Genomic DNA, 12,847 nt, shown 5'->3' with positions numbered 1-12,847 from the left:
TTTTTTGTTCTCTTGACAAAAAGTTATATGTGATTTCTATGGTGATGGTATGATGCACTTGTTCTATTGGTCTCTGGCTGCACCACCTGATGCCTGTCTGATGTGTGACATCATCACATAGGTGACAGGAATTTGTGTGGCTGTGGCATGGAGTTTGCACATGGGGCAAGATTGTATATAAGTTATTACCTTATAATTATATATTCTATCCTTGAAGAAAGATGTAATAGTCTGAATCTTTGGAATAAAGACTGCCAGCCTTATCTATGTGAACCCTGGCTACTACGCTTGCAGATAAGCATACATTTTTTATTTCTTATTAACCCTGTCTATGTGTATCCCTTGTCTATTCTCCTTGAATAAAGCCCCCTGTTTTAATATACCACTGATGATGTGTCCTTTTTTGATTTAAAAGACCACCATCCATAAAAACGTGGAAGATTTTGGGGTGAGAGGAACACAGGAGGACAGACGAGTAAAAGAAATCTACCTTCCTATCTCTATGCAAGATTTTAATTGGTACGCACAATAATTATTAGCCACATATTGTGTACTGGACTTACTACACTATATTTGCCCCTTTCTATTTGGCTCTACTATGAGCGTCTTTTTTTAAAGATCGTGTGTGCAGCACCAGATATCCGGATAAAGCTATAACTGCATCCGGTCGACAAGACCACTCAGATAAGCATTAAAGAATTTATTTCTGGTACGCACATATTTATTTTGAGCACTAAGACACCATTTAAATTTAATACACTATTTGGCGCATGCCCTTTCCACCCCACTTTCCATATATATATATATATATATATATATATATGTATATATACAGTATATATCACACAAATAAATGCACTTAACCAGCACTCAGCAAATAGGGGCTAAAACACAATATTTTCTATAGTAGTATAGAAAAATTGCCTCAAGAGCACCAATTACAAACTGTTCACATTATTTAGATATATTATAAAAGTCAAATGTATAATTAGTTCATAATCCAAGTTACAGTATTATAAATTATTGGTAGAGATGAATCCTATGGCTGACTTGTCCACTTTCTGAATGTTAAAGACTTTGGTGTGGCTTTTCTACCATATGGTTGGATTTCCTTAGGAAGATATAACTCCTTATTTTCTGTAGGATATATGTATCTAAAAATAGACCCTTGCACCAAGAATACAACCAAAGAAAGCCCAAAGGCCACCATTAATATAAAAATATTAATTAATTCTAAAATATTTTTCAACCGCAATATACAGCCAGATAAAATTTGTGGCTGTATTGATATAGAATAATATCACACCTCAATATGTATATCACCCCTATATAGGAAAGATAAAACACACCCAATGCGTTTTGTCCTACACCAGGACTTCATCAGGGGTAAACCACAATTTTGAAAGTGGGTAAACGCTCCTTATTAAGTGCAATTTTGACAGTGGCTCTATAAAAAAAATGCCTCTTTGGTTGTCCAAAAATGCTGTGAAAGCAACAACCCAGCAAGTAGCTCCTAACTCTGGACTGTCTAATCTCAACAGGAAATCTGACACAGATTCCAGATGCCAGTGGGCAAAATCCGTGCACAGGAATCCCAACCTGTGGTCACAACACTGGCACTGGAATCCTGACATCAGGTGAGATGCCGACACTGGAATCCTGACAGCCGCCAACCCGATTGTAAGTATAGTGGCCCAATCTAGCTGTTAGCCGGGGAGGAGGGGTTAGGTTTAGGCACCCTGGGGGTGGTTTATGGTTAGGCACCATCAAGAGGGGTTAAGGTTAGGCACCAGCAAGAGGGGTTTAGGGTTAGGTACTAAGGGGGGGTTAGGTTTAGGCACTAAGCAGATACTTCTGTGCTGGAAGTGCAAGAAACTTATATGACATATTACACTAAATGTATCAAATGGAAAACAGAATTTACAACTTTACTTTACCTCCATTGTCTATGACTGTAAAATTTGCATTGCTGGTTTCTTCAAGGGGTAAAGTAAAGGAGAGTAGATGGGTGAGAGTAGGTTCATCTTCATCTATTGCACTTATGGTCTCTACAAGCTAAAATCCAAACATTTCATTATGTTAATACCATTGTGTAGAAATAAAAAAGCAAAATACAGATAATTATGAAAGCCTAAATGCATCTGAAGTAGTGATCAAAGCAAAGTAATCAAATACAGTATATGTACTTACTAGATATAATATCATGAATATTTCAAATGTGCATTCCTTTCTGTACAAACAATAATTCGAAATCACTGAAAAAGGATATGGAAGTCCATGGATGGACCAATATAGAACTGTGTGCATAATCTAATGCTTGAAAATCAATTGAGTGCTTTAGCAAATTGATCAGAAAATGGGCAATTTAATTTTCAATTGAAAATCACTGTATATATGATGAAAAACAGATATATCATGCTGTACACACATAACATGAAAATAGTTAAGGTTGTTTTGTAGTGCTTATGTCATTGTAATAGTTAAATCTTTTTTATATGTCTTTATATGGCACCAACAAGTCATTATATATTCAAAAATGATTATAGGGAACTATGGCTATTTGCTGTTTGCATCATCAATTTGGGAAAAACTATTTTATTTGCTAAATTGCTGTCACTATGGCTTATCCTCAGTGTTTACAAAAACTTTTTTTATGATTACAAAACAGTATCAAACTTCCTTGTAGCACTAAAATTTTCAGTTTTCTGAACAAGCCTTATATACCGTATTATCAACAGCAGTAGTTAAAAAATAAGGGCATACCACGTCACCTGTAAGATAGATGTGAGGTTTGGGTTCAAATACAAGATTGAATAAAAGGTGAGACATTTAATGACTGTATAAAAGTTTAGGAGATAATGGAATTAAGGACCCGTAAAACATAGCCAGCTACTTACAGGTTACCAGTGTCTTAATAAAAACACTGGTGAATTGTCAGCCATTATTTGACTGTAACATTGTGGCAATTATGGATTTAGAATTATTATATACCATCATAACACCATTCCTCAGAAGGAAGGGGATTCTGCATGCACAGGTTTTCGCACCAGTTTCTTCAGTACATTTTATTGCATTCATAATTCATATTGATAAACACTTAGCTTAGATGCATATATACAGCAAAGACTAGTATTAGATGTTGTTTTGCTGCACAATGTGTAAATGCTTTTATGTCAGAAGATGTGAGATTGCAAGGAATGCTTCATGGTTTGGAGGCTAGGGGAAGTCTTTTGTATAAGGGAAGGAAAAGCCCAGAAATTATACTCAACAAGAAAACTGGTCACTGGTAACTGGAGCAAGAAACAAGAGTGGATAGATCATGTTGGGAAACTTTTTAATAGAATGGAAAAGATTCATGTGGCACAGATTTATTAGTGACTTTGGGCCTGATTAAGCAAGGAACCCAGTTGCTTATACGCACGCAATCGGCAGATTGTTGTGTTCTGCGCATGCGTATGCATCGCAATGCACGTTCACGAACCAGTCATAGGGATTGGGACTTTGATCGCAGTGACTATGCAGACTCATTGCAGAGTGATTGACAGGAAATGCCGTTTGTGGGTGTTGATGGGGTGATCGGGTGAGTGCATTTGTAGGGGCGTGCATAAATTAGCCACTGTGTTACCATTCGCAGCCTGAGTCCTCATAGCGTGTGCTGAAGGATGCAATTCCTGAGTAAGTTCTGACCTTCTTTTAACTGTGTGCGAGGCTTCTATGGTACTCGATTGTACCGATGTTTTTGCAGTCATCCTACACATTACAGATGTGTGTAAGTGAAGTGGGCTTCCTTATATAGTGCTGCTGCAGCATTGCTATCGCTATGGATTAGCATATATTTGTAGTGATACTGCGTGCGTACACTTTATTGCTTTCCGTAGTGAATCAGGCCCTTTGTATTTTGACAAATGTTTTTTATATTGGTTTTTATATATTTTGTTGGGAAAATTACAGATGTGTAATCTTCCATCTTTGCTGCTTTGCCAGCAAACAAATGCATGCGTCACACTTTACAACTCCCGCACATGCGTGCGCCATGGTACACCAGGCTGCGGCAGCTTTCGCTCCATGCAACCCTTTGGATCATGGGTGCAAATGCAGCTCATATACCCAGTCATGGGCATGTGACTTATGCCATATGTGGTGTGATTTACCGGATCAGCGGCAAAGATACAAGAGGACAATTCTGTAGTTTAACTGCTGCATTCAAAGCAAGATTGAAAGAGTGAAAGTCTGGTTAGGAATAGAACCAGTAATAAATGCTTTCTATGTGGTCTGTCATCAGCCAATTATTAACTTTGCACTTTCAATCTGTAACCATATTGTGCTGGAGCTCTGCTACAGTATATCTGTTTTCTAACAGATTAACACTTTAAGCACTTAACTGTTTACACTACTGCTACCACAGAGAATCGGGAAGTAAATCTTGAAATTCTGAAGATACAATACAGAACATAGCATACAATGTAATGCAATTATGAGCTCACAGGAAAAAGACAAATGGCTACATATTTGTCAAGTGCAGATGTGATATGATCAAAATGTTTGAATATGAAGATGAATTCACCATACTATTCCCCATAAAGCTAATTATTTTGTACATGACAGCTTCACTTAATGCTTATTGAATGCTTTTAATGCTTGTGACAATCAAAGTCAGTTTGATAGTCATAATGCAGTGTCTTACTAAAATTAACTCTAGAAACAGAATATTTATTTGCCCTTCAGCAAAGCTAACTTATCTAACTCATGCATAAAATTCTACAAATTACATAAAATGTTTGCATTTATTTTAACATTAAAGACAAATGTCTTTTTTGTATCATATAGGGATTCTGCTTCTTTATAGTTATTATGTATGGGTGTGGATAGTGAATAATCATGCCTCAGGCACCAGACATATCAAAACTAAAATAGCTTGGCAGGAACTGCACCATCTAAATTATACAATACCTGTAATATAATTCTTGGGCTCTGCCTCCTACTCACTCCTACCCAGATTAATATACCAAAACATGCCCCAAACTCAGCTGGTACTGTACAATAAGTTCAGCCAAATGTTATTTAACTTTGAACTCAAACATAAAGCAGAACCACTTTACCTGCCCTTTAACATTAGTCGAGTTTGGCATAATTACAGTATGGAACGTCTTACAAACATAATTCATTACACTCATATACATTTACTAGAATATGAGCAGCTTGGGTAGGGCGCTATGAAGCCCCTGTTTCTGTTTGTTCTGTGTTATTATCTCATTGCACATATAAAATAATTATGGGTGCCTCCAACCACTCATCTCCTTTAACCATATCCTAAGTTTCTCTGTGTCAATTTCCCCTCCATGGTATGGAAGCAATAGTCTCTGGTCACTTATAACAAAATATTTTTTAAACCTTCAACTGTGCTTCCGAAGTGAACTGGGACTACCAACTGCATGGTGTTATGTACCATCCACCTCCCGTTTATATGCCAACTCTTCTTTTTTACCCCACCAACATGTCTTTAAACTTTCTATACAAAATTAAAAAACACAGTTTTTTAAGAAAAACTACTAGACCAAGGTATTTTTCTAAAATTTCAATCATAAGTATACGTCAAAAATCCCATATAAAAATATATGACAATTAGAGATGTGCGTTGATCCCCATTTGGTTTTGGATCTGGATTTATGTTCCAGTTTTGATTCTGAAAAACCACCCTCAAGTGTTTTGGTTTTAGTTTTGGAACTGTTTTTTTTTTAAATTGTTAAAAAGTTTTTAGAAACAGCTAAAATCATTTAATTTTTACAATCCAAAACTGAAATTCTGATTCAGAATCCATATTCCAAACTGTGGGAAGTCCAGAACCATGACTCAGATCTGTCCAGATTCCCTCAGGAGATCAGATCCACAACTCAAATCTGTCTGGATTCACAAAATTTGGGTGGATTCAGATTTCTTGAGAACCAATCAGCACATTTCTAATCATAATATATATATATATATATATATATATATATATATATGTAATATATATATATATATATATATATATATATATATATATATACACAGTCAAAATACTTGTTAAGTCACATATGAAGAAATGGCATACACACCAAATATAGATAAGGAACTTCTTTCAACCAATTTACTATAATAGGCGTTTGCTAAGTTCCAAACATTGTACTCATGGCCAGTAAGGAAGGGAGGTATTGCATTTTTTTACTGATATGTCCTCATACACCTAGGGATATATTTGCTAAAGTACATGTTTATAGAAGTGGAGATGTTGCCCATATCAACCAATCCGATGCTCTCTATTATCTTCTAGGAACTGCTAGATGATACAGTAAGTATAATCTGGTAGATTGCTCTGGGCAATATCTCTACTGCTATAAACCCACACTTTAGTAAAAATACCCCCAGAGTATATACACCATATTGCCTGAGATGCCCAGCTTAACTGTATTAATTTTCTGAGAGAATTAGTCTACCATATTTTTCTTTTCATTTTGCATCTTGTTCAAATGGCAGACATAGTGAATTACCACTCACAGTCTACTAGAGATGCTGGACTGCAACTTTCACCACAAAGAAATTACTTTTGAACTTGTACGAAGTTGCAGACTCGATTGCACACAGATAAACACATTAATCAGTATAATCTAGCAATGTAGTTTTGTCACTCCCAGTTGTTTATTTTCTGCCTGCTAATAAGATGCACATTTTGAGCAAAATAAACGCTCAGTGCTCCAGAGTCACCAGGGGCCTGGCACACCAAGAAAGGCTATTTTCTGTGACTTAAGCAACAGTGCATTTGGACACGTGTACTTTTTACAGTCATAACACAAAAATAAATCTACACATGAAGTATTATGATGATGAGTAACATGCCCTTGGACAATGGGTGTTTTTTTTTTCAATTGAGAATAGATTTGAGAATAGATTAAGACTAATGACTTCCATGACTTCTTATTAATGGTATTTTATTATATGTAGGTGATTGATGGCTAATTATTATTATGATTGTTTTTGATTTGCAAGTCACCACAGTGTTTTACAGTGACAAAACCAGGGCATACATAAGACAGGGACATAAAAGATAGATAAAATAATAGCATAACATTTTTTTTAGGGAAGGTTGCAGTGCAATTGGTTGAAGGCACTGTTGAGATAAGAGGAGAGAGTCTGTTTTAGAGTCGTGGTCTGTACAACTGTAATAGGCTAATATTGAGGCTGATTCCTTAACTGGGAGCAAAGAACAAAGAGCAAGTAAATTTGCCACTGGACAAACCATGTAGCAATACAAAGGGTGCAAATATTTTTTATGCAGGATAATTACTGGCTGCTTTTGCATGTCACCATAAATAATGGACAGCTTTATTTTTACACTGAAATTTAAAATTTGAGATTGGATGTGCCCCTCTCAATTATAAATCATCTTGCATATTTTAAACCTCCTCCACCTGCAGTGCAGCATGGTTTTGCCATGGTGCAAAGTTAATTGCTTTTTTATGCCTTGCACCCAACTCAAAGTTAGCCCCATTGTGAGTAGTATATGTGGGAGTAGTACGTGTTAAGTGCTAATTTCTGAAAGCAACTACATATAGGCTTTGGGAAATATAAGAGGGCAAGAAGCAGGGTATAGCAATATGATATTGATATATACTGTATGAATGGGTCACATTGTTGAGGTCTTTGTAGGTAATTCATTTGAAATTAATTACGAGGAGACTGGAAGCCAGTGCAGGGGTGTAGTTATGCACTGACCATTTTGTACTGATTTAATTCACAGGATTTGTACAGTGGTATCAATACTTCCTTGCTCACTGTACATTACTCTGAAGGTGGGCAATGTCTTAAGAAAATGCAATGCCCAACAAACACTGCTAAATGTCTTCCTGCAATTGTGGAGAATACCTACATCTGGTTTATGTACATAATGAAAGTAACTGAAAGATAGTGACCTATTGATCTCTAAACATTATTTATAGATTGTAAGTAACTCTTCAGCTGCAGTGAAGTTACAATTTTGGAATTTATAGTTATTATAAAGCAGCAGATTAACCATAAACATTAATTTTTATATGTGCTAACAGTATGGGATGTAATTAGGTCCCAGAGGTGACACATTTTTATTGTTGAGGAAAAGAACTACAGTTAGGGGTAAGGAAGAATATAACATACACGGATCGACTGAGAAGAGAGGACACATGTACAAGGATTAGGATATTTCTCGTGCACATGTAGTTCAGGACTGGGAACACACAGATATGAAAATCCAGAATAATAGAACAAAGTCACTCACACCACAAGCATTGTGCACAATAAAAGCATTTGTCTCTCTTAATAAATAAAAATGACTTGAGATGAGCTTTTGTGATGTAATGCAATTAAAACCTCACTATTACTTAATGTGGCCCAATGATAAGCCAGCTCACTGGAACAATATATCACAAACTAACATAATAAGCAGTCACACTATTTGATGTGGGAGCTCTAGAAGTGCAGTAAGACACCCATGGTACTGCTTAGTGTACTTAGGGCCTGATTCACTATGGATCGCTATCGCAGCTGCGATTAAGCATGGAGGTCTGCTGTGAACTATGCTAATGAATACAATTGCAAAGCCATCGCCCAGCCAGCATACAGACTCCCACTACTGTCCACTACCACTATCTCACATCCGTAATACATTACAGTCCTGCATATACACCAGCCCATCACGCAGAATTACAGCAGGTGTGACCTGCCTCAGAAATTGCAAGTCTCATCGCATGCAGTAAGTACTCAAGCTGCATTCAAACAAAGAGGCACGTCTGCATTTCTCTTACCACTCCCACATTACCATGCCCAAACACTGATCTCCCGTCACTCACTCTGCGATGACTTTCTTTCTGTATGAACGATCGCAGGGCTATCGCAATGCTAACTCATGCAGGCACACTGCAATGCATATGCATGCGCAGTATGCACCATCGGCCAAACTGCGTAAGCTGTTGCAGTTGTGATCCATGATGAGTCTGGCCCTTAGACCATGAGTTGAAAAGCAAATTTGTTTTCAATAAAATAATTACCAAAAAAGAGCAAAAAGAATTGTTATGATCCACTATTCAGTGAACTGATTCTATAGGCTCAGCTAAAACATTACAAAATATATTGTGAAAACTCTTAAATTATCTTCTTTGGCACCAACTTGCTAGCTAAAATTACTTTCACCAACCATCACCCTGATGTTATACAATATAACATGTCTGCTAAAAGTTAATTAGGTCGGAGGTCTACTAATTATATCACCCAAATTCTTCTCTGTTCATAATTAGATACCTTCTATTAAATAGTTTAACATATTCAAAACAAAATGAAAAGCAAGATTTATGATAACCATTTCAACTTTTACTGGTAACATTGTCAACATTTTTATATAAATATACAATACAAATTAACATGCAACTGACAACTTGGCAACATTTCTGATTAAACTTTTGAAGAGTGCATATAAATAACAACAAAAAAAATGTAATATATAATAACATAGCCATACTCATTCCCGTAACTTATTTGTGAATTTCATTTGCAAAAGTTGATGTTGATGTTAGGACAAAGATAACAAGGTTAGGTTCAGCGTTTAGAAAACTTTAGCAGCTGTGTTATTGATTGGATCAAAATCTAATTGCATGAATTGTGTCATTTCAGGACTCATTAAACTGGAAGCTTTGGGAAGAGAATTTTAAAACCAAGATCTTTCTGAGAAATAAGTGAACAATAAGATGTACTTTAAGAGTAAAACCCAATGCACTTTAAATGTATTAGATATTTGTTTATAGTTCCATTACTTAATAGTGTGGTTGTATAGTTATACAGACATTATAAAATCTCTTAGTCTTCTGTTTAAAGTACAGTATGTTACCATTATTTGAAACAGTAATTGAAGTAGAGCATACATTTAATTGTAAATTATTATTTTGTATAAAATAGTCATAATTTTGATTAAAATGTATTTTAAATCTAATTTCATTTTTACCATAAAATGTAACAAGTTATTATTCTGTTGAAATCACATGGTTAAACAGTGTAGTGTACTAAAAATGCAAAATATCAATTAAATCATTAATTAAATATGTTGCAATTTTAGATTATTGGACTATGTAATAATAAAATACCCAAAAGTCATTTAAATATAATGTATATTTAGCTGTCTTATGTAATTGTTAAACAATATAATTAGATTCTCTTTTTTAACTGGCTGTTTATGTTTTAAACAAATCTGGTCCTCGTTCACCCCCAGCAGCTCCTGTTTTAAAGATTGATGCCTTTTACTTACCCAGCCAAGTAGCCTAAGTGCCTGATTTAGAGGTAGACAGTATTGTAAAGCTGCACACAAGTGACTGTGCAATGCGACCATCTACTGCTCAAATGCTAATACTGCAGGAGGTGTCTAAAGAGAAGAGATGCCTCCTGTCAGCATGTGTGATCCCACAGCTGCTACCGAGGCTACAGCCTGGGATCACCATCACAACCAGAAAACAGGGTGACACGCCCCTGTTTCCGAAAATGCATGCCATCTGATCTACACCCCCCCTGCACTGCCCCCTTTCAGTCATGCAGAGTCTTGGGGGAACTGTGTGTAAAATCGCAAGATTCATTCTGCACATGTGCAGGCTCCCAAACATCAGATTTGTGTCTAACCATCAGGTCAGCATACATCTTGGAATCAGGTGTTAAGTGGCATCTGCATGTGGAATATTTTGACTGCCTTTTTGAAAGGATACACATGATTTCTTTTACATGGGTTTTTTTTGCTTTTATTTACATAAGTGGAAAATACTGTATTTCTTTTACGAATATTGTCTTACACAAAATAGTAAAAATATCTTTATGTGTATAAAACTGGCAGTTAATGATACTATCTAATCCCAGAGTGAACCTAGTCAAAAAGCACACAGTAGAGAAAATTATCTGTTATTCACAGTAATGACAGTAATTTCATATTTTATCAGAGACAACTCTGTCTTTTCTGAGACAGCAGATCCTATCCTGACATTGTAATACTACCACTGCTCCTGAAAGGGCCTGCATACACAGTAACCACCAGCAAGAATGATTATTTGCAAACTGACTTTCCTTATAGCCAGGCCACAGGTATCACAGTCAACAATGCCTGGGATTTGTCTGGAGTATGTGACAGGAGTAGGGAACAGCACCAGTCAAACATTTGCATACTTAATAAAAACCAGCTGCTTAACAGAGGCCCTGATTCCGAGATTTACGCAATGCTGATATTTACACATATTGAGAAATTTTGAGCCATTGCATACAGTATGCGTGAAAGCCGTACTGCTCATGCACATTTCTTGGTGTGCTTTATTAATTATGATTAAAAGCTAAAAAACATTATGCAAGACCTTTTTGTCCATTCACTATAGTGGTTTATTTAAGATATAAAGGATGATAAACTGAGACATATTATAATATAAATAATACAGTGTAAATCAATACAGGGAGTGGTCCTATAGTGGAGGTAAGTTGGACTATCATATGACTTTTTTTTACTATTTCCACTTTGCCTATTTTCCAGAAAATCCATCAACCTGCCCAACTACTTCAGATGCAAACTGAGTTTATGGTGTGGCACCTCTAAATGTTCTGTACAATGTTCACCAGACATGCAAGGAATACATTATCAACACTATTTTATTGCATACACTAGTTTTAGTATTTGTAAGTTTTGTCAAATTTGAAAAATGATGATGGTATACATTACCTGTCCTGCTCTTGATTTTTCACACACATATGTATCATATTCATTTTGGAGCTGAGGAGCATTATCATTAACATCAATAATTCGAATATACACTTGCGCATATGATACATGAGCAGCATTTTCTGAACAACAAATGGAAAGTTTATAAAAAATGATTACATTAAATATTGGTTTAATGGTACAATGTGATCAAATATTGATAACCTATTAGATATACATTTGAAATATACCCTTATTTGTGAAATTCAGTGAGAGAGATATTTCTACGTTATATGACTTTCTAACTTCCTTTTCAATGACTTACCCACTTTTATTCAGAGGGATTTTAATATCCCCATCCACAACCCTTCTGGCATTCACACTTATTTACTCCTGTAGTCTTCCCCAATAGACAATATTGCCCACCCTTTGCAATAGACACTGCAATTCCTGTACTATGTGCAATGCTCAAAATCTCATTTCCACACTGACTACAACCTCTATGACTTGCCATGTGCACTGCAACCTGCACCAAACCTAAAAGCACACAGTAACATCTAAACAACTATCTCATAAAATTCTTGCCAGCATCACTTGAATTACTCATCTCTTATAATTCTACCCTGTCCTGCACTAATGATGCAGTATCATTCTGCAACACTAAACTCACTGCAGTCCTGGACTTGGCAGCTCCAGCCACAAAATTCTATAACAATCCAAATTCAAAACCTGGTACTCAAAACAGACCTACCACCTGGCGAAGAGTTCCCAAAATTAGCAAACTCCATCGGAGAAAATATTGATGTACTTCACACTTCCTCCATTACATGTGTATCCTAGTATCTTCATACTATTCCACCCTCTCTCTCAGAGGTGAGCAAACTTACTTTAGATAACTAACATATACCCAGTCTGCCAACCTGTCACTTATTGGCCTCTGTCAACTCACTTTTAAGCAACAGAAAGCTCTCACTAAAATGACAAATAGCTTAAAAGGTCACTTCTTTCTACTAATTATTTTTGAACCCTTTGTTGCATTAATTACAGTAGACTACACTCTACTCCTTGATGCACTTTACTTTATAGGCTTTCACAGTGCTGTATTCTCCTGGTTAACTTCCTACC

General features: G+C 36.0%; 1 protein-coding gene across 4 annotated transcripts in view; it reads right to left on the bottom strand.

The window, feature by feature from the left end:
- The window catches only part of LOC148519987 (cadherin-19-like), a 146,074-nt gene that overhangs the window by 16,378 nt on the left and 116,849 nt on the right, over positions 1-12,847 (bottom strand). For all 4 annotated transcript variants that reach the window (XM_088475992.1, XM_088475995.1, XM_088475994.1 and 1 more), the window contains 2 exons: positions 11,744-11,865; positions 1,938-2,055 (listed from right to left, as the gene is read on the bottom strand). In XM_088475992.1, the coding sequence (XP_088332118.1) occupies positions 1,938-2,055; positions 11,744-11,865 (240 nt within the window). The remainder of the gene's footprint in view (positions 1-1,937; positions 2,056-11,743; positions 11,866-12,847) is intronic.

This window comes from Taudactylus pleione, unplaced genomic scaffold, assembly GCF_031769625.1.
Source record: "Taudactylus pleione unplaced genomic scaffold, aTauple2 ptg000179l, whole genome shotgun sequence".
In the NCBI taxonomy this organism is placed as follows: Eukaryota; Metazoa; Chordata; class Amphibia; order Anura; family Myobatrachidae; genus Taudactylus; species Taudactylus pleione.
Note: the sequence above shows the minus strand (reverse complement) of the source record. Positions and strands in the feature narration are given on the sequence as shown.